Source organism: Myiozetetes cayanensis, unplaced genomic scaffold, assembly GCF_022539395.1.
Source record: "Myiozetetes cayanensis isolate MyiCay16 unplaced genomic scaffold, myiCay2020 scf17, whole genome shotgun sequence".
NCBI lineage: Eukaryota > Metazoa > Chordata > Aves > Passeriformes > Tyrannidae > Myiozetetes > Myiozetetes cayanensis.
Window position 1 is genome coordinate 15312302 of NW_026087378.1, and position 23538 is coordinate 15335839.

Consider the following 23538-nt stretch of genomic DNA (forward strand, 5'->3'; position numbering starts at 1 on the left):
CCTTCTTGACAATTCCAACACAAGAACCATTAGCAGTGAGAGGGATGACACTCCCTGTGAGGGGGCAGGGCAGACACTCTGTTTTAACTCCTAACATTTGCACCACAGGGCAGGACAGACCATTAAAGGCAGCCAGGAAAAACCTAGAAATATCTTTTCTAAGTGAGGCTTGTGTTACTACTCCACTTAACAGTGCACAGAGGGACGCATTTGTATGTGCATTTACTCCTACAAAGGAAAAGGGTGACAGAAAACAAGGTAGAAAAAGGCAATGCCAATCAAAAATCCAAACAGCCCAGAGCTGCTTTCATGACCACAAAGTAAACTTACCAATTTTCTGTGGGCTGACATCCTTTTAGGAAAACACTCAAGTTTCTGGTTTGGTCAAATGTATGGATGCACTTCACAGGACATTTAACAGGTCTGGAGTTAGCATAGACCAAAAGGAATGTAAGGAATCAGCATGTCTGGGAACAACATGGGAACATGAAAGTAGACAACTTGGTTTACCAGTGTGGATTTTGTGGAGCTTTGAAAAATACAGACACTTCGAGAATAGATGGAATTTTACAGACACATGTAAAACTTCTTTTCCTTGCTCAAGAGGCCTGTGATAACCCCACCCTTGTTTTATATATGGAAAAAAGAGCAGTCAAGTGACTGTTCCCTTCTTTTGTGCACTGAACATTAATAAGTAAGAACTGATTCTCACAAAAACAGAGGTCCTAAGGCTGGTACTTTAGAAATGATCTAATGGAAGAGATGAAAGAATTAAGACTGACCATGTAAAAAGAATGAGAATGAAAACTGGATTTAAAAGCAAATTTGAGACAATGGGGGAAAAACTACGAGCTACAGTGGAGAGGAAACTCAGGAACTCCATAATCCCCAGTAAGATCCCAAAAAGCATCACCTGTGTGTACAGAGCACAGCAATGGCGTATTATGACAAAAGCTGAGAGAGTGAAATTCCTACCTATGGCACTTCTGAACGAGTACTGCTAACACATCTCTCCTCTTATTCACACAATCTGCCTCATTACCCTTTTTTACCCCCAAATATTCCAAGGGGGAAACAGAAAACGTGTATTTTCAATCCAGGTTGAAAAACCCTTCACTTCCAAGTATTTTATTTTATATAAAAATTACCTTCTTATATTTCACTCTAAAAACCTGAAAGCTCATATCATCATCAACCATACAGAATGCGAACTGTGGGTTACTCTTCAGGAAGATGGGAGCCTTTCTTCCTGTTCAGAAAAGGGAATATTGTGTAAGGCATTAAACCAAATATGCCACCTTTTCTCTAAAATACCCTTGAAGTTATAGAACTTTTTTTTTCATTCTTTACTATCATCAGTTTTCAGAGAAGTCATACAGAGCATACAGATAGGTAAAAAATGGATGTGGAATGAATAACCCTGTCCCCTAGATGAAATATTCAGCCATTAGCAAGATTTATGGAAGCACAATCATGCTTCCATAAACCAGCGTATCTGTTCTTACAAAACAGAAAGTTCTGGGATATCTATCTGCTCATACTCATCCCAAGGTCTTTTTGCACCAGCTTGAGCAACTTAAAATGCAACGAGATGTAACTGCAGACACCCAGTACATAACACCCAGTAATTTCCTCATCAAAAACTGTTGCAAATAAAGAGAACTTAAATTATATTTAAATGTGTTCAACTAAATCGTTACATTTATTCTGAAAAAAAGATTGAAATATAATAAAACCCGTTTTAAAAACTAGTATTTATTTTTGTATTTCTTCCCTTAGTTGTAATGTTTTCTTATCAAACAGGACTATGTTTAGGAATTTAGAACTGTCAGTCAAGAGGGATTTCATGCTGTGTACATTGAGGCACTGATGCCAAATTCAGGGCAGTGCTCAGACAGGGACAGAAGGATTCCTGTGAGGACAGCACAAAGCCCCACAGCCTGCCTTGTCCAGATGGTAATTGGAGCAGACTACTCTCACACCTCTGATGTCTAAGAGTAGCCATCAAGAAGAGACTGCCCAAGTGTCCATGTGGGCAGCAGGAGTCTCATTTACCCCCCCTGGCACACGGGTGACAGCACAGCTCTGTGGGAACAGTGCATCAGCATAGTGCTGATGGTATGTTCCCACGCTGATGGCATGTTCCCATGCTGATGGTATGTTCCCATGCTGATGGTATGTTCCCACACCCAACCAAGAATCTGGAACACAAATCCAGTCAGGAAAGGCTCTGGGTATCACCACACATCAGCAACACCAGGCGTTGTGAGAGACCAGCAACACTGAGCTCAAAAGAGGTACACCCCCCTCTCCCCCTGTGGCAACAAGGACAGCTTAGGTGAGAACATCTTGTTTTATACAAACTTCTTTAAACTGTGACAGCTTTTAATCATTGTTTATTTGATCAGATTTTAATGGGAGATAAGGACTCTGCATCTCTCTCAGCTGCATCGACCAGGAAACTACACTGACTTCAGCTGTTCCCCTCACAAGCACAGTCAGATCTTTAAAGTTCCACGTACACTGTAGGAAACAAGAGCGAACTTCTGATAGATCCATCTTGCTGCAGACAGCTGCAATGCAGTGGACAGATACTAAGACAACCAAGGGGCTGAAAATAGTCCAGGTTAAAGCACACAGAGCTCCACATCAGCTCATCTGCCCTTCTTTGAGTCTGTAAGAACAGATGTACACTATCTGCTAATTATCTTCCTCTGTGCAACTGATTCTGATATTTTGCTCAGATATTTTTACAGCATACTTTGATATTTTTATCATGATTGGAAAAACAATTTAGATAAGGAAAGAGCTAACTAAAAGGCTTGCCTAGTCATCATTCTCATAATTATTTAGGGCTTACATTCATCCTTCCTTTGGAAGCAGTTTGTAATCTATTCTGAACAGCTCACTAGGGATGATAGCGCTTGAGCTGAGAGCTGAGCTTACTCCTTCGAAGGTCACACACTCATGGAATAGCCAATATTCATAAGCAAATTAGGAAATCTGGAGATATATTTATAACAACAGAATGATAGGCCTTCGATACAAGTTATTACCTCCCTTTTAACAGACTGGGTTCATTTCTGGCTGGTCAAGTGGCCTCATGTGTTGACTCACGAACATGTGGAACCAACAATGGCGTATTTTCAGTCCCAGCTGGAGTGTCCCTAGTGAGCTTTGCTCTACCTTCTGGCTAAAATACTCACCACAATCATCCAAATCCCTGAAGGTAAAAAGGATTTAGAAACAAAACAAAGACAAGACCAAAACCACACAGAACAAGCAGCTGCTCTAGGTTGTCTAAATCACTGTGTTTAAGGAAAAATGCTGCATTCCAAACCAGGGTATTTTTCCAGTAAGAGCAAGTGATAGCACAGAATGTCATTGTTGCTGTAGAACCTGACACCCTTCTCATCTCCAGAGCCACGTTAACACCACAGGATTCATTCACAAGAACGCTTCCCTGTGCCAAGAACCAAAGTTACAGGAGTGGCCAGAGGAGCTTGGCTCAGGGCAGGTGCTGGCTAATGCTCAAGCAGGGAAGACAAGTGCACCAGCCCTTTCAGAAAAGCTCCTCTTCCAACTGCAGATTTCATATCCAGAAAAAAAAGGGCTGCACTCATGAAGCAGAAAAACCAGAAAAGCTTAGAATACAGCACTGCTTTATGGAGTAGTTTCTCATAGGCAGAGAAATACAAGAAAGCACTTGTTTAAAAAATCAGCTAAGTAACTTTTTACTGTATTTAACTGCCTACTTTTCTGCATCATCTTCATTCCTATTCAATCTGTAAACCAGTGAGTTTATCCACTGAAGAGTGAGCAAAAGCAAGACCATGGTTGATTCTATCTGACCACTAACACCACACTGGACAGGAGTTGTTCAGAAGACCCAAGCTCAAGTTTTAATCAGCCTAGAGAGCTCCCTGTAAAAGCAAGCCAATTTATGAAAGTAGGAAAACACGTGAAGATGCCTGTTCACATATGGCTGTTAACACTATGAAAATCATCCTTAAATGATAATTACATCACTTCTTTTACATTTTGATATCCTGCAAAATTACAGCTATACCATTTATAACAGGTATATCGACCAAATTTATCAAATACCTTTTATTAAATTACTTAAAATCAAAAGCAAGTTGGTATCCAGCCACAGAACAAAGTCTCCCTGAGTACAGTTTCAAGGCCAAATAAGAGCTAGTACATATGTAAATATGTGCAAAATGGAGCTCACTGTTCAGTTACAAAAAGATTTATCTTCAAAAAAAACGTGACTGGAAGTCTGTTCATGCCTCACTCAGTAGCACAAATCGACAGGAACATGCACAGTACAAATGCTACTTATATTTGCATCACTTTCAAGATCCCCATTCAAAATAAAGGGCTTTTTTTCAAAGTATGGTATTTTTTAATACATACTTTTTGTATATAAAAATAGAAAATCTAAATGCTGACAGGCATTTTGATCTCACAGTCACCTCCTCTCAGATTACTAAAATTTCCCATGTTTTGCTGTGTTCAGAATTCCTTTACACTCATAATGAAACACACAGATATAACAGTTAAAAGCACAATTTTATTTTTTAAGAATGCTACCATATTTAGCAAACATTTTGTAATTTTACAATGAAAGCAAGTTTCTCATAGTTATACAATCAATTCCATAGTAGTATAAGCAGTGCATGAGGAGTCATTTAAAGGGGGGGAAAAAGGGGTGAAAAGAGTGAAATAGGGGAAAAAGGGGGGAAAAAGAGGGGAAAAATGGAAGGAGAAAATGAGAAGGGGAAAAGGGAAAAACCCGAGAAGGCTATGATGTACATAGCACACTATAGGGTAAAATGCATATTTTGGACATAGTGAGTTATAAGTTTTTCTGCCATCATGGAAATATGTTAAACCCACTTCTTTAATACCATCTTCCCATAAATGAATAAAAATAGAGATAGTGAAAAGATAATTCTCCTTGGAGAGCAAGAAAACAAATTCTGATGTTGGTTTTACCAGAGAAAAGTATCAGGCATTTACCTCTAACACTGTTGATCTTCTAAGACTTGCAGAAAGTTGTCGCTGAAACCTGAAAGGAAAATAATCCTCTAGTTACTACATGTGTACAGTGCCACCACCACCTGCTACAGCAACGTGACTTACAACATAAACACACTGCACTTGCAGCACTTTGATGCTCACCTGCTCTACTGCACATTCCTGTTAACTGTATGTGGAGAATGAAAAGGTCCTTGCCATGGATACCATCCCTAGGACAGTAATTCTGACACAACACAGTCACCAATGTTACTGCTTACATCACTCATTTCTGCTCTGCAAAGAAAAGAAAATAGAGAGGGACCGTAGTAAAAAGAAAAAGAAGAATCTCCCCCAAACAGTGATAGATTGTGTGTCAAACCCCCAAAGGAATAAAAACACAATTCACAAGCAAAAATGCTACTTACCAGCATTTCAGCATTGCTCAGGTTGTCAGTGTAACATCTTGTCTCCTGTGTAACACCAGTCTTCCAGAAGAAAGCTGCTGAAGAGCCTCGACTGCTACAGGCTGTGGTCAGCAGGAACAAACTCCTGTTCCCTTGAAGAGTGCCCTGATTTCACAGAAGAGCTCCCACACAGTAAATTCAGGTACCTGCTTTGCTTTTATGAAACTGGTTCCCATAGCAGCCCACAATAGGTGTTTGCCTTGACTAAAGCTGTGTCTGCTGTTTAACAAATATTCACTTCTCAATGACTATCAATTAACTGTTTAGGAAAACCAGCTAAAAGTGTGGATTTTACCAGGGAATTTTTGTGTGAGGTTATGCAGAACCCACCAAATGCTCAAACAATCATCTCTGACACATCAGTGTCAGAAGTGCCTGGATTCATTCAGTACTTGATTTCATCCAAGCAGTGGCAGAGTACCACTGGTCCAAGGTGTTAATTCAACGTTGCACAGTCCTCTAGAGCACAGTACCAACATGCACAACGTCAGAGCGGAAAGGCTTGTTCTAGACACAGAGCTGAACACTGACTGCCACCAGTTCCTCGTTTTCTGTGTTATGTTCCCCTGCTGTGACGTGAGATTATTGCCTGGGCTCAGGGAACAAATCGAACTCTGGCTGCAGTAACACATCAATCACAGGATGACACGAGCCCAAATGACAGCAAGTTCAAGTAGTGGATTGCTCTGCAGCTGAAGAGTAGAAATATGACACAGCAGAAGTTCCAAAGCTGTTGCCTAAACAAATGCATTTCCAATATATTCCTGTAAACAGGACTATTCGTATCTGTGTTCCATACACAAGAAAAACAACTTATATGTTGTGCAGTCACAGAATACAGAGAATTGACTTTAAAATGTATATAACAAGAAACGTTACTGAGCCAAACATGGTAATGAAAATTCTGAGATCATTATCCAGGGGAAAAGAACTCTTATTTTGAGACTTTTTAAACCTTAATAAGTGACCGAGAATGACAAAGTACTCAGACACTTGAATGGGTGTGGTGGGAATAGGACCTGTGCAACTGAACAAGGAGATGTGGAAAAGAGCACACCACACGAGATCACACCTGGAAGGAAAACCAGATAGTTCAACTCCAACTCCAAAAGGCCTTTGTCAAATTACAGGACTGCTTGTACAATGCACTGATTTATTGAGAGCATTCTCAGGATATTCTCATTCTGTTCCATGACTCATAACTTACTTTTTTACAACACAAATTGCACAGCACTTAGACTCTATTTCAGATTAGTACCAGCAAATACTTCTTTCTGGGGCAGAAGCACCATTTCAGGACAGCAGAAACCAACACACAACGTGGCCCCTTTCCACACGTGCAGTTCCACTTCTTCACCCTCAGGAGGGTCGGGCACTGGAGCTCGCTGCCTGCAGAGGTTCCACACTCTCCATCCTTGGGGGTTTTCTAGACCAGACTGGACAAAGCTCTGAGTAACTTGGTCTGAGCCCAGAGCTGGCCACGTTCTGAGCAGATTAGACTAGAGACCTCCTGAGGTCCCTTCCATTCTGAATCATTCCTGAAATATACCTTGAAATGTAAGCACATATTAATCTACTGAGTGACTTCTATTTCCCCACATAAAAAACAACACTGAAAACAACAGATCTAAATTATAAGAAAAAATGGTGCAAAACCAAACCCCAATTCTTTTATAAATACAGCATAAATGATAAAGACTATAATCTTTATGATTTCTCTCAACAACTTAGACATCCCTTCCTTCAAAAATGTTCATCCACAAAGCACATTTTGGAGGGTACTTAGAGTAGTAACAGTATTATTTGTGTTTCATTTTTACTCAGAACAAATGCACATCATGAGAAAGTTTATCTAAGAGTGGAAATTTTTCATACATAAAAGATCTCTTGAATTTCCATCCAAATAAATTTGGACAGTGTGTCAGATACATATTGAATACTCTGAGTGGCATAAACTAGAATAGTTTTCTTCTGTAGACTTGCCCACCAATGCAACATCCTAGCAAATTTGCAATGACACTTTCTCACATCAGTTATAGTGATGTTAGGCGGATTAGTCAGGGGATAATTCCCCTAGCATACCAGAAGTTGGAAAACACTAAGGCTGAATTCTTTAAAAATTATTTATTATTGTCATAAACAACACTAACTTGGAAATCAACATATAGACTTTAGACATAACAAAATGTGACAGCATCCAATAACAGCAAGTAGCTTGTGTTTTCTAAATACAGGTGGAATGTGATCAGTGTGAACTGCCAGTACCAAATACCAGTGAGCAACTGAACAAAATTAACGTTTCACAAAGCTCTCATCGTTAGAAATACACAATATACTGATCAAAGGAATGAAAAGATTATAATTTTTAACTTTGCCAAGTCTTCCACTAATTCAATTTCTACTGTGTTATTCCCCCAAAGTAAAATGTTTTCCAGGCTTGTCTGCTTTAGAAGCCAACCCTTCTTTAACCCAACTGTAATTTCATTCTCAAAACAAAAGATGTTCTTATTATTCCCTCTGGCTTCTACTTGCTGAAACAAAACTAATGAAATTGTTTTCCTGTTCAGTGATTGAAAATGCAGTATTTTGTATCTGAGCATCAGTAAGAAAAAGTAAAGAAAACTTGGAGTTTGGGAAAAACAAAAAACTCCACCCTGATGGAGAACAGAGGCACTTCTCTTTAACAGAGGCCACTGGGGAGGGTTAAGCTCACATTTAAGAGATGAAGCTCCAATTCTTATCTAGAAAGTTGGACCAAATGGAGCAGTGTGAGTGGACAGTGACCCAAGCCCAGAGCACCCTGCAAGTCTGGTCATTTGGCAAATTGAGTTCCCTTCAGAGCAGGAACCCACTGAGCATTGTTTACATCTTCCCCCAGTCCCGCTGCAGTCCGTGGGGAAAGAAGGGACTCTGCCAGAGCAGGCTTTGACTTGATCCCATTCTGTTTACTGCTGGTTTGTAAACAGGCCAAAACTACTTGTCAAATTCATCTGAATCTACAGCTTTATGACGACTCAAATGTTCATTTTCTGGTCCTTCCCCCCGAATTAATTCAGCATTAGCATAACTCTTTGAGCTGCTATCAGTGGCCAAGTGCAAATTACAACAGACTGACAATAGAACCAAGCAACTGCCTTCCTGTTCCTCCATGTTTTGCACACTCATCATAAAATAAAAGGTCATTCTTTAACGTATGTACTCTAATTTGATGAAAAAGGACAATTATAGTTACCCAAGAAATCTACTTCTCATTGCTGAAACATCCTGATGAGTAAAAGAGCATCTGAAGCCATAAATAGGAGTGCTTATTTTTAAATTCTAAAAGCTAATGTTTCCAGACAGATACTTGTCTTGGGCTTTAAAATTATAGGTAAACAGTTAATAAACTAATTTTTAGGATAAAAGGCTCAATGTTTTGAAACTATTTCCTTGGGGAAGAGCCATAACATAAAGGGGGTTTGGCCAACTACATCTTCATGGGTTTCTCAACTGAGTACTTTTTGCTTCTTTATACCCAAAAGACATTAGGAACAACCAGGGGGTAAAATGTGAATCGACTATGTTTTGATTTCTCAAAAGGAAAATTAATTTGTTTCCTGTAAAACAGTGAGACAGATGCTGGGGGAGAAAAAGTATCTTAAAAGAAATAGCATTTCCTATCATAGGAAATAAAATGACTGTAGGAACATATTTGAATTCTCTTCACAGGCGTGTGATCACCACAAGATAATCACAGTTTGCACTGTCTTCTAAAGCAAAAGACCTGAGGTCAAGTGATTCCAGCACCTGATCAATATTACTATTTCATAAGAGCTGGAGCATGTTGAAGAAATGATTTCATTTTGAGAAAGACTGCTTAAGTAACACGATACCATGGAGAATAAGGCATTATGAGCTTTCAGTGCCACTTCCATCACTTACAATGGTGTACAAAAATACTTGTAAAGAAGAACCAAACCATATGTGCACTCCAAGGAACATAATAAAAATAAACTATAATCTCACATCACACACTACACAGACCTAAGATCTGTAACAATATCACAGAAGTCTCTTCCAATAGCACTTACAAATATTTCACTTTCTTAAAGAAGTCACCAGTTACAAAGTATTTGAAAAGGATACCAGACCTACAGAAAAACATTTGCCTAAATTATGTTATAACACAGATCCTAAAAAAAAAGGTGAATATTTATCTTGTAAAATTCATACCTTTTCAAAACAGGCCTGGTGTGCCCATCAGACTTCACCATGTCTGCATGATTTTTTGGATATAAGATTATCATAGTTTTGTTAGAAATACATTCTTTTCTTTTGGAAGACATCTTTATGCAGCATCAGAAACACCTTCCTGGACATGTCCTTTTTTCCTCAAACCTTAGCAAATGAATTTGGTTGTTTCTGAATATGGACTCTTTAAACTGGGCCCTTTTTGTTTCCAATAATCTCTTGATAAAAGGCAGGGTCATCCATAATAAGAACAAATGTACTCTAGTTCAGACTGGCTGTAAAAGGCAAAATGCACTAGAAGTTTTACAACCATTTGTGTTTTGTTTCTGTATCTTTATGATTCCATATATTCTCCATATTCAACTGGAGAATGATAAAAAAAGGAAAAAAAAGGCACTTCAGTCTATATTGTCTGAATGGTCCAGGGTTGATAAGCAGAGTTTAGATATTCCTATATTGGATTCCCTTTTAAATTTAACTCCAGCTTGCTTCAAAGGCTAAGAGTGTTGCAGAGCTCCTGTGCAATTCTCTCCTCATTTGCAAACAGTGCATCACCTTGTTTGTGCTATGAGAGCTCCCAGGATGTGCTGCTGCAGAGATGTACTGAGACAGAATGAAAATAAGGAAATGCTTCCCTCTTGCCTGCCTGCAGGGTATTATATGTTGGTTGTGACTTGATTTCCAGTCTGAAATCCTGACCAAAGTCCCCCGCTGAGGGCTGTGTGTGTTACCAAAACCTTCCAAACAATGGTTCACTTGCACACAACCCACCCTGATCATATGCACTGATGGTCTAAATTTCCTTCCTCTCTTCAGACTACCCAGCAGAGTCATCTACCACTGGGGATTATTTTAGCCTTACTGAATCATCCTATCTGCACATTGAAGAGGAGTCAAGCATTTCCTGCTCACTGCCACTGTGCATTATGCCACTGAAATTATACTTCTTCTCAACATACTTGAGATGAAATTACCAGGGACAAATAAAGAACAAAGTACCTGTCCCAAGGAAGCCACACTAAAAGCTCATGTTGCCAAAATGGACAGTGTGGCTACAGAGGCAGAATTCACCACTGCTTGCTAAACAGTCCCTTCCTACACTCAGTGCTGAATTGTCACAGAACCCACGTTAGGACATCCAAGCATAGATGACGAACAAGACAGAGGAAGGGGCACTTTGATAACACCAGTTCCTACTGACAGAGGAATATCCTTCCTACAAGGGCCATGATGCAAAACATACTCAGCTGAAGAGACAACAGGAACAGGATTCAGCCCAGGTTTGATAAAAAGAAAGAAAAAAAAATAAAAAAAAGAATGGCTTTTAAGATTCTAACCATCAGTAGCCAAAGTCATGTGTTTTTCTTCCCCCTTTCTGTGGAAGTGCCATGTTCCCATGGCACCTCCTTTGCTGAACACCCAGCCCTGGAATCAGCAGTTTCTTTGCCTGGCATCAAGCACATTTGCCTCCAACCCAAAAAGCCTTGCCTGGTCAGCTCCTGGAGTTGTCCCATTTGTCCCTGGGACTCAATTCCAGCTTTGATCAATGGCCAGAGCTGCCATCTGCAAAGCACTGAAGGGTTCAGCAAAAGGCTGTTTTCGTTTCTTTTCAGCACCTTAAATGTACTTGTGAAGTCACCTTGAGCACACAGAGATGACTTGTGTTTCTCCTGTTGATGAGCTTTCAGATGAGCTGATTAGAAGGTGTTTGATACCGGGCTGCACTGCCAGGGAGAGCAATGATACTCCTTCAGCTCCCTTCTTCCTGGCTTTTCCCAGATAATCACATTGAAAGGTAGGTTTTCCCTTGTTTCTGTGGCCTTTTGTCACGATATAGGAAAAAAATCTGATGATTTCTGCTCCAAACACCCCAGGCTTTTACAGAACTGAAATGCCCTGTAAATATTTCTCATTCATGAGCAAAGCAGTCTCCCATGCCCGTGTGTGCTGCTTTGAGTGCCCCTTCCCTGGGCAGCACATCCAAGGGGACACTCCCTGTCTGCCAAGGCTCCCAACAGCAGGGCTTTAATGCACCTTTTTAATGCCACACCTTTAACACACTATGAAAATATTTCTGAGAATATGCTTCTAAAGGAGAAACTCAGTGTGTTCTTGTTTGTTCCACAGCAATAAAGCAATGGGGGGGAGGGGGAGCACACTGTCACAAGGCAGGCAGATCCTGAATTTCACCTCATTATAACACAAATAGAGCCAGGTCAAACACATCATGAAACAAGAGAAGAATCTGAAGTAAGATTTTGCCTTTATGTGGCACCACATAACAGAAACGGGCAAAGGCCTAAATGTACCAGATGAATCTTGAATGACGGCATTTAAAAATATTCAAAAGAATCACAATCATCTGTTATGCTGGAGGATGTGCCACATGGAATTTTTTTGTTTATAAGAATATGAACTATTCTTCAAACTTCCTTGTACTTCTTTTTGCCTTTGAGCTCCCACTAGTCTTATGGTTGGTTAGCTGAGACATTCCTTTCAATAGTTACAATTCCAGAGAGGCAAGAAACAGCAGAGAAATAAAATTATTCTAGAGCATCAAGAGAAACTCAGCACTGCAAACTGGGGTGGCAGAGGTGGGCAGCAGAAAGGAAAGGTATTTACTGAGTCAAGTCAGTATTTGACTGAAGAGGAAAAAGCTCTCTGTTGCCTGCAAGCTGGGAAACTAAAAAATGAATACATAGGAAAACTGATTTCCCTCTGGTATTATAAACCTACTATTCAGTGTGTTGGGAAACAACAAAAGAAAGGGAGAAGTAGAATAGCTCAGATTACACCCCCACAGAAATGATGGCCCGCAGGTTTAGAAGCATTGTAACAAACCTGAACATTTAACAAGCCTCTGCCTTTAAAGGATGAGCAAAGCAAAAACTGACCTCAGACTTAACGGGCCATACATGAAAAAACAGGATTTCAGCTCCCAAAACTGACACTCTTCGAACTAACAGAGAATGGTCCTCTCTTACTCAGATCACTGAGACTACCTTGGACTGAAACAGGGAAAACATTGTCTCTGGTATCTTAAAAGATGACACCACCTCATCTATGTCATGTTTTATATTTTATATCCAATCCTTTTCAACCTGAATATGTAATTCAAAAATTAATCTAGAGTTATGATAATCTAGATTAACAAAAACTTGGTATTGGCCACAAATTCAGTAAACACAATGCCAAGGGAAAACAGGAAGTAGCACAGGGGTGTAAGAAGGTGTTCAAGTCTGGCATCAGTGAGGGGAGGAGGGAGGAAAGGAAGAATGAAGCAGAGAAAGAATGGAAGGACATTAGAGATAGGAACATGTATTGAAATGGGATAAAAATCTATCACGAATTCCCTCAAATGACTTGGCTAGACAGTAACACCTTTTTTTAAACAAGCCTTCATTAAAACATTTGATGTTGGACTATCCAAGAACAGACAATTAGTAAAGGTATAGAAAAAGTGTGCAGGAAATTGTACTGCACTGAAGGAATAGATCATGCTCAGTACAGAGAATGATTACAAGCAAAGTTCTTTCTTCTTGGCATTAATACTCTTTAGTATTTTTATGTTAATGAAATTTCTAATGAAACTAAATCTGCAAGCACTGCTAAAATGAAGGATAATCCAAACAAATAAAACAAGAACTGGATAACCTTAAGGACTGTAGTAATATTAGGGACATTGATTTACGTGAATAGTGTTAGGAAATGGCAAGTCATATTTTCTTAGCACTATGTAAAAAAAAAAAAAAATTCGACCAAAAGCTAGAACCCACTGCTGAAAAATGAGTTAGGAAGGGAAAGACCTTACTGTACTGTTCCAGGAAAGACTATCATGTGAAAGTCGTGCAGCTGGGAAGAAAAGCAGAGGTGGCTCTTGGAAGAAGGGTGGGATTGATGCCATAGTGTAACAGAGATTTCCTCTGGGACACTATTTATGGTCCTAGTTATTCCTAATGAAGAACTAATGCTAGCTCTGCATTTCTCTTAACATACTCCTGTATGAGAAAGATAAAAAAAGACTGGCATATTCACTTTCATGAAATGCAGCCTATGAGAAACTATGACTATTTTCATTAAACGTGTTATGAAGGTCCCAGAAGGGCTGGGGAAGACATTGAACTAAACAAAATTTTTTGCACAAGCAGTGGGTATTAATTTCATGCCTTCATAGCCATGAAAACACTTGGGGTAGAGTTTAGGGAATATCTAACCATCACAAGAGAGCAGTGGTGAAACAGGTATCCAACAGGAGCAGTAGGGCAAGAAACCAAGCTACTTTAGGGATTCAGTTTAACCAGTTTAAAGGAGGGATTATGACCCAAGTACCTGCACTGAATGACTCAGATGTCCCTTTCAATCTTATTCATCCTGCCTATCTCCCTACCAGCGTTTCTGTCTGAAGTGATTCATGCAGAGCAGACAGCCTGGTTTTCATCTGAACACAATGACGCATATGAAGAGCAATCATTTCCTAAAACAGCGTGGAAGTGTTTCAAAACACAGGTCAAGTGTTACCTTTCTCCCCATTCTTTAATGGCCTCTGTTACTGCGGTGAGACAGCCAGAGATGCTGTGGTGAGATGCACTCAGCATTCTGATTTAAACCCAGCTGACCTTTGTGATGCCCCGACAGAGCTCAGAGACCCACGAGAGACCTCTGCTAAGAGCACCCTGACTGCTATGGGAAATCAAACTCCTCCCCTTTCTGTCATACAGTGAGCACTGTGGCTTCCTACCATGCTGAAAAACTATTCTGAGAGCTCCATACCTTGTTTTTTAGGATTGCTTCTCAAAAGATAACTGATCTGGTTTCAAACTGATCTCGCTACTTCAAATCCGATAAAAGGAAAATTTCAACCTGTAAGTCCCACTTTCTAAGTCTGAACCAGACCAAGTGCTCTCACTGAGAAGCAGAGGCAATTTAATTTTCAGTTTTGCATAAGGACTGACCCAGCAGATACTTCCTGGGAATATTTCCCAGGGTAGGTCCTGAAAGGGTGAGAGGCAGGGGATATCTGGTTTGTGAATCCCACAAAGATTCAGTCATCTCAGCAATGCAGGGAGAATACAACTATACCAGTAGTTTTCTTGCACATTATATTCAGCCTAACAGACTGGTAATGTAGTAGTTGGCTGCAGGTATGAAATTCTGAATCAAATATCAATGGAAATTCTATAATGAACTGCAAAACCCCCCAAACAACTAAGATTTGATCTAATCTCAGAAGACCAAGTGCATCATCCCATTTGCTGTTGTGAATGTCACCACACAGAAGGGGTGAGCTTTCCTGACAGTCTCACTTCCTTCCTTTTATGTGTGTAAAGTACTTCACACAACAGTGTCACAAGGGTTTTAACTTACCTGGAAATTAGTGAATTGCAATGAATGAAACCTGGACACAAATGTAAACCATGTTCTTAAATGCTCTCTAGAATAGCAGAAAGAAGTTCAGCTGTACCAAGTTCTTACTCACTGTAGCACAAATTATTATTATTTTGTACTTCAGTGCAAACAGAAAACCCACATAACAGTTCATAACACAGAAGATACTTTAAAAATACAAATACTTGCCTACTGTATCTTAGAGTGTGACATTAATCTTCAAAGTGCTGATAATGATCTTAGAGTGTCAAGAAACACACTTGCAATATATGTCTTTATAAAAGGAATCATGAATTTGATTTGCTCTGATACAGATCCCTAAAGGTTTCTGGAGAAAGGAGAGGTTTTAATTCACAAGTTTTATCTACATAAGTTCAGTAAAACACCAGCCATTAAGTTAGTGTATATAAACAAACTGTGTTACACGTGTTCAAAGTTTAACTACAGCACAGTTGTTAGGGAAAAAGCAAACCACAAACCACCTATTTCAAGGACAGTTGTAACCTCTTGCCTTCATTTATAAATGGAAACAAGCTGCCACACAGTTCAGCAGTAAAGGAAGATAAAGAACTGATAATAATCCTTGTGCTCCTCACATGAACCCCAACAAGGCACTTGAATGAGACTTTTAAAGCTGTAAATTGTCCATCAAGACACAGAATAATTTCTGCTAATCCTGATGCCAGAAATTACTAATCCATCTGGAAAGCTATTTTTTTCTCATGTGCTTACAAGGATCTAAATGTCATCAGACAGAAAGACAACTAGGTTAGTAGCATGTTAAAAAAACCCAAACAAAACCTCAAAAAACACAGCCTGACAGAAATAAACCCTCCGAAGCAGTTGCCCCCAGAATAAGAAGGATTTGCAGAAGTACTTACAGCTTTCAATCTCCAGCGTGCAGTTCTGCTCATCCAGCGGATATCTCCGGAGGTCCATCATGCAGGCAGCTGTTGTGGTAATTCTAGGAAGCAAAAGAAGAGCCTGTTAATGTGTCTTGCTCCAATCTTTCCTTGCTCACCCTTCACTGACAGAAGAAACTGTTTGCACGTATCTGAGGCTCTTGCCTGGTTTTGCCTGAACGCTGTGTGTGCTGCTCACCTGGAACTGATGCTGTCCTAGCAAGGCTGGGCCGAGCTGGTGCAGAGAGTGCCCCCCAGCACCACTCTGTTCTGCTCTGTGCCCAGCACAACTGACTGGCCAAAGATCCGGGGATCTGCTTCCCCACCAGAGCAACAACGAGAGAACTGCACAGCACCAACTGTACAGCCCTTCCATGAAGTGAGAGGCTGACCAAAGGAATTAGCTCAAATCATAAATTCCGAGATGATGAGGTCACACACCTCCAAAATGGGACCCAAGATGGAGCAGATGACATGCCTACAGCACATGCAAACACCCTAAGTCACGACAGGGTCAGTAGCTATGTCTTTCTAAGGTGTACATGAGAGACTGAGTGACTAAGCTGCCTTCTCAAAATCCTGTCCCCTCCTATGAGAGTTACCAGTCTTTCATAGTAAACATTTAGAATATTCAATAACTGATTAAAAAACTTCTTGTACATTCTTTGTTCTCACAAAACACCTCCAGAGAACTCTTTCATTTGGTGGACCTCATACTTTCTCCTTAAATACCTAAGACGTTTTCATTAGAGGCAGAAAACTGCAGTTGCCTGCTAAAATTCACTCAAAATTTACTTCAGCAATTGTTTTTGTGAGGCACTTGAAAATCTTCATTAATACCCTTACTGTCCCCATCCAACAATGCCTTACTGTCATTTCCAGAAAAAAAAAATCCCCGTATATCCCTTCAAATAAAAGAGAACAAAAGCAGGGGCAAGTTATTCCTACAAACATTGTCCTGCCTTTTTCTTGTCAATCTAGACAAGATCTCTTAATATTACATTTTGACCATTCCCATGTATTGGGCTCTCCAAGAAAAGGGATGCTTTTTGGCACCAAGTTCTTTCTTCACTCGGTACAGGGACACTCACAGAATTGCTTTGGAAAATACAATGTTTTCAATCAGTGTGGGTCACCACATCTGCTTCAAAAGAAAGCTTCCTGGAGTGGACAAAAGCAAATGAGAAAGAACTTTGGCTCTGCTCAATGAAAGCCTTCCAGCTTTTACCAAAACCAGCCTGCAGAGGAATACAAGTTTGCTGATAGCAAATGAAGCAAGCAGCAGCATATATTGTACGTAAAAAATCCCCCAAACTCTTGGTAGTTCATACTCGGTTCCTTATTTTTAAATTTAGAGGACAATCAAGTAAATTGCCCAGTTCCAGTATCAATGTAAGACTGATTACTTTTGGGAGAACTTCAAGAAAGGCGCAGCGAGACCAGAAATAAATTAGAGCTCATTTTTTGTTTGATTATGGGGTTTTGGGGGGAGATTTGTTATTTTGTTTTCCACAGTATTTCCGTATCTATGTGTATATTACAGTCAGGAGTTTTAGAAGAATTTCAGTAGTTCACAGAGGAAAAGGCAGGAGCCCAGATTTACAGCCCAGATTTAAATGCACAGAAGGATCATGGGAAATACAAACCTGGACGACTATGAAGTTTTCTAACAGCTTTCTCTGCCCTAAATATTTCCTACCAGAGTGTACCAGATCTGGGGCCTCCACACAGAGACAACCCCCTGTCCGGAGCCACCGCCAGCGAAGTGTCTGTTTAACTGACGGGGGAGCAGAGCACTCAATTCTCACAATCTGCTGTAGCATTTTGGGTGCGGCAAATCCGACAAAAGGGGCTGCAGATAGGTAGGATAAAAGCTCTGTGGTGAACATAATCAGATCATTAAAAGAGACAGTGCCTCACCTCACCAGAAAGCAGAGAAAAAAAGTGGCATGGTAATGGAAATGATTGGTAAAGCAGAGTTTGAATCAAGCCAAAGTAATGTACTTAATTCAACTTACTTGTTCATTCTTATCCATAATACAAATCCATTGAACTATCACATTTTTACCCTGACTTCTCACAGTTATGGTAAAGTAGTTCTCTTTCATCTTTGTAATTATTTAAACAACAAAACTACCTTTTGATAATTCTTAGTGGTTTGCAATTCATGATGAATAGATAAATCGAATTACTAAAGCAAGAGCATGCAAGAATTGCCACCTCAGAACACTTTAAAAGGCAGGACACATGACCCAAACCTTTTCGGAAAGAAACAGCAGTTCATTACAGCAGTTGGGAGCACTTGAAACAGGCCTAAAGTCTTCTCCCCAGAGAAGAGATATTTCAATTTTCATAAAAGGACTAAAAATATTTGTTATACAGCCTGGACTAGTGCAAAAATATAATGTTTTACTTTGCATAACGTAAACTGGAGAAGAAACACTAAAAAAGTGAAAGCTTTTAAAAAAACACTGTGACTCAGGGCACTGCAGTCACTGGGAGATGGAACACAACAGCACCCAGAGAAACCCTGGATGGAATGAAACACCCTAGAACTGTCTCACATACTAATCTTCATCTGCTGCTAAAGGAAGAGAAACCTCGGGATATTTATGATTCCTACAATGAAAACCAGCCTTCATCTTCCTCTTTCGTCATCTGTATTTTGAATGTAGACTGATTACAAAACACAAAAAAAGCAAACCCTGAAGCACCACTAAACTGACTAAATGAAGGATTATGGAGACCTAAAGAAAACTTCATGTGTCCAAAAAGCATAGCTACAGTGCAAAGAAATCTGAACCACAACTGACCTGCAAGAAAAGTTTGCTGTCAGTAATTCAAAGGAGTTCATATAAAACTATTATTTCTGAGAAAGCCGAAAACCTGCTCATCTCCAAACCTTTGGGGAGGTTCTACAATTCAAATAAGAACTGGAAATTAGAACTCCTCCTTTCACAGGCCAAATGTGAAGGCCATAAAGAACTTGTTTTTAAACACTTCCAAACTTAAGAGGGATGCAGAAAATAATACCCATATTATAATACCATCCTAGAAGTGTTAGAAGTTCTTATTTTTTAGTGCTGTGGAGGGGACAGTTTTTCAAAATCCTACACATTTTGCTTTTCTGACAAGTTCAAGTGGGATTTGAAATTCATAATAGCAACTTAAACAGTTCTGACATCACTACTGAATTACAAACAGCACTGGAGGACAGGAGAGCAATGCCAATGACATGTGGAGATGGACAGGATCCAATTCCCTCTTGGAGCTGCAGAGGCTCTGCAGCTGTGGAGAATAAGCCGAACAGAAACTTGTCTGTGCCCTGGAAGGAAGCAGCCCTGACCTGTAATTACAGGATTACAGACACTGCAGCAATGCTGAGCAAGAAGGTGACAACTTCAGATGGCTCTTCTGAGTGCTACTGTGAGAACCTTCTAATGCCCCCCTCTACTGTTCTAGCCCTGCCAGATTGGGAGCCTGTGGAATTGGAGGCAGAGCTGAAACCCAGGAAATCAAAAAGACTAATCCTTTCTTTAAATGTATGCAGGTACATCCTGATGAAAGCAGCATGAGATTCTGCCTCAGATTGTGTACCTGAGGGCAGACAGACTCCCCATGAGCAACACCAGGAGCAATCGAAAAAGCTCACAAGGATACCACAGACTGGATCTCTTTATCAAGGACTTTATAAGAATCCTCTGCTCACACTGACTGGGAGTCAGGAACTCTCTGAATTATTCACTGAAATAACGTACTGCAGCTCAACCCACTGTTCACCTCTGCTTCTTGGAAAAAGTCCTTCTGCAGACAGCTGGAAAACATCTGTGGCAGAAGCAGAACCAGCTGCAAATACACGGAAATTCTGGGAACAAAACTTCAGTGTGATAAATCTCTCTCCTGGGCAATACTGGATTTAGACACATATCAAGGTTGTTAGACATTCTAACAAATGTACTTTCAAATTAAAATGGATTTCTTGCTAATTAGAGAGTTCGCAGAATTTTTCCTCTGTCTGCTTATTCACAGAAAAGCTTCCCTTGTGTGATCATAGTTTGAGAGTTGGTTACAGCAAAGGATAAAAAATAGTGACATTTCTACAAGTTTAAGTCTAAACATTTAGCTATTGACTACTATAATCTTTCAACTGTAAACGGTATATAGAGTTTCTCAGAGTAGCTTTATAGGAAAAAAAGAACAGTTTTATTGACACTGATGTCTCTCTTTGAGATGAAATTACATTCACATGCTACCCAAAATCTGTAATATGCTCTCTCCTACCACCACTTCTCAACATTTCTGGAGTATTCCAACCGAAGTGCCAGGAGCTCGTTTTTCTTACTCCATTAAGAGCTCATTATCTAATGACATGCAGATATTTTCCCTTGTTTCTGTGGTGTGCAATCCTTGAACAGTCACGTGCCCTCTGAAAGCACTTAGTGCATTTGTTAAAGCTACAAGGTATAGCCAGAACACGAGTTAAGAATGTGAAGGATATAATGCTAAAGCATTTTCTAATTGTAACACAAAAAGGAAAAAAACTAATAGCTGATAAAACCCAGCAAGTCAGACCACACAGAAACTTCAGCCTCAGTAAGCTTTGTTGTTGTTGATATTGCTGGTAAAAGAAGCATATCAGATCTGCAGGAGGAAACTAAACCCTACGTGCCCCTGATCTTCCTTGAGAAGCAGCTCTGCATTTCTCTGCTGACGGACAGCCTATTTTGCCATGTGCATCCCTGCAGGGAAGAGCCACGGAAAAATGGAGCATTTGGCTATTATTTCATGGTAAAGGAATTCTGACTCAGAAGAACCAGAATTATTTGCACATTTCCATGCAGTGTGCCCAATTTCCTGCTATACTGCCATAGAAGTACCTCTTCTTTAAGTGAGATAGCATTTCCTACTATTCTGTCACTGTATCTAAAACTCAGTCATAACATCATGTTCATAATTTAAACCCCTGCAAAAAGCACACATCACTGCAGTAAAATCTTCTGCTACAATAAACTCAGCTTTAGACTGAATTTATTCAAACCTTTCTCTGAAGTAATATGTTCTCCTCTAGAAAATAACACCCACATAACATGTCAGAAGAGCTCAGAGGAGCACTTCAAAATTTTAATATTTTATCACTGTGAAATGTATCCTTGTCTTTCAGCATTCACTTCACTTCTCCCTTTCAAAAGAAATAAATAAAAGGCAAGATGCTAAAACACTGCAGGACTTACAGAAAATGAAACAATATGAGCATGATGAGTAATATGAAACAAGTATCCTTGGTACGAAGACCTAGTAAGTCTCCTCCACTTATACAGAGTTCATAATCCTTTTGCTTTATTAACCATCACTGGAAATGTGAAAGTTTTATTTTCAAATGTTTTGCAAAAACACATTTCTTATTCTAGTTGTGAAAACTGCATGTCTGCTTTACTCAGATAATATCAGCATTGAAATAAGAAGCAAATTATTTTCCCTTCTTTCTCTTAAAATTTTAAAATGTTACCACCCAGATCATGTTGCATAAAATAAATCATATATATAAAACATCTTTAATCCAGTTATTCTGATATTACATCACATTAAATACAGACTCTCAAACTATGGAAGAGAGCTAGAACTTTCTAAGGAGACACATAAGTTTGGTGGCTTTTTAATCAATTCTCCGTGCCTAAAATAACCAATGCTGAGTTCTAACGAGTATCTGGACTGTAAACATACCCTACATTAACAGTTTTTATTCCAAGATGATAAAGATACAATGCTTAATTAATAACTGAAGAGCCAGGGAAAAAAAGGAATCTCTTCTCCAAAAAATATGCACTGCTTCAATGAACAAATTGTGCAGGTGATACTGCCTCTAAAAACACAGAAATAAAGAAATACAAATTATCCCAGGTAAAATAGTACTAACTACTTTTATAGCCCGAATAGAGTGAGAGCTACAGCAGCCCTACACCCTCCAGTGCAACACCTGGCTTTGGAGGAACAGCCTTGTTCCCCCCGGGGTCTGAGTGTGAGTGTTTTATCCCGTGGGGCTCAGAAGGCAGTGACCCCCAGCACTGCTGGACACGGCTGCTGGGAAGCCCCTTCCAGCTGAGTGTCAGTGCTGACACAACCTGAGCTCCTGCACCTCCTCCGGCAGTGACGAGCCTGAGCTCTGCATGATGAGCTCCCACAGAAACCGCAGTCACTTCTTCAGGATGTTCTTCATCTAGGCATTCTGTGTATCTGATTTCTGCCAAATCCTTCCTTCTCACAAAATGCCCCCAAGAACATTACCAGTTACTTGCCTATTCTGGGAAACTGAGTGGAAAGTGTTTTCACTGTTCTGGAGAAAGGAAGTTCTACTCAAGTTAAAAATTAATGTGAAAGTCAAAACAATCTTCAGTAAAAAAGACACATTCAGTTTTATGATTGCAGCTTATTTAGTAATTCTTACAGAAGTAGTAAGATAAGAGCCCAAAGCTCTCTTTCCTCTTTGGCTTTTGTGAGATAGACAGCTCATTTCCCAGAGGAAAATGTCAATAGAAATAATAAATTTAAGTGGATTCTTCGTAAGCAGAATCACTCTCAGATCCAAAAAGGTGGGAAAAGTCAGTAAAAGACCCTCTAGCACAAACCTGAAGTTCTTACGTCTCTTTCAAGAGCCTTTACAACAAAGCAATAATCCACAGAATTCCAACCCTTGTGAATCTCTGAGACAAAAGCAAAATGAACTCTCCCTGTCCTGAAGCAGGAGTCACACTTTAAAAGCAATCAAACAGGGAGTCAGCATGAAGGCAAACTGTGCAAAGCACAGTAGAATAACAGACACAAGTTATTATTAACAACTCAATTCTTATTGGAAACTTATCTACACAGCCTGGCATGCAAGGAGAGCTGCGCTGCCTCTGTGTAGGATTTCAATTAGACCATTTACTCTCTATGCCGGTTTTTTCTCTATGCCCATTAGACCATCTACTATAAACCTTTGTAATTCTAGCAAAAAAAAAAAAAAAAAAAAAAGACAAAGGTCTAAAACCCAAACTGTCCTTCGCCAGATATTCAGAGTGAGCAAACAGCATGCTGAGCAATCCCTCGTGTCACACGGAGGCATAACCTGAGCTACCCCAGAGCAGCACAGCTCCCTCTCCCATGGAGCTGGGATGTGCCCTCTAGAGCCTTGCAGTGCTCTGGCAAAATGCTTCTGACCTCTGGTACCTCTTTCATTCTCTACCTGAGATATGAGCCACTATCAAATAACTGCAGAAAATAATTTTATTTTTAAAAAATTTCCAGTAAGAACTGGAAGCACAGGCAGTCACTAAGCACATCAAAAAGAGAATGACGTAGCTAAAATTTCTGCTGTCCCCACCCTCCTCTTCCTTTGTGCATCCTGTAGGCTTAATACTGAGCCACAAGTAAAAAAGAGAAGCTTTTGTATACTATTGAGCAAGCTGATTAAATCTCCTGTAATCGGTCCGTACAATGATTCAAATATCCTTGTAACTGACTATTGTCAGAAGATCATTATCTCTTGCTTTGCAAAT

At 39.8% G+C, this 23538-nt stretch overlaps 1 protein-coding gene across 3 annotated transcripts in view; it reads right to left on the reverse strand.

The window, feature by feature from the left end:
* The window catches only part of GABRB2 (gamma-aminobutyric acid type A receptor subunit beta2), a 123770-nt gene that overhangs the window by 44231 nt on the left and 56001 nt on the right, over nt 1-23538 (reverse strand). For all 3 annotated transcript variants that reach the window (XM_050312462.1, XM_050312460.1, XM_050312461.1), the window contains one exon: nt 15986-16068. In XM_050312462.1, the coding sequence (XP_050168419.1) occupies nt 15986-16068 (83 nt within the window). The remainder of the gene's footprint in view (nt 1-15985; nt 16069-23538) is intronic.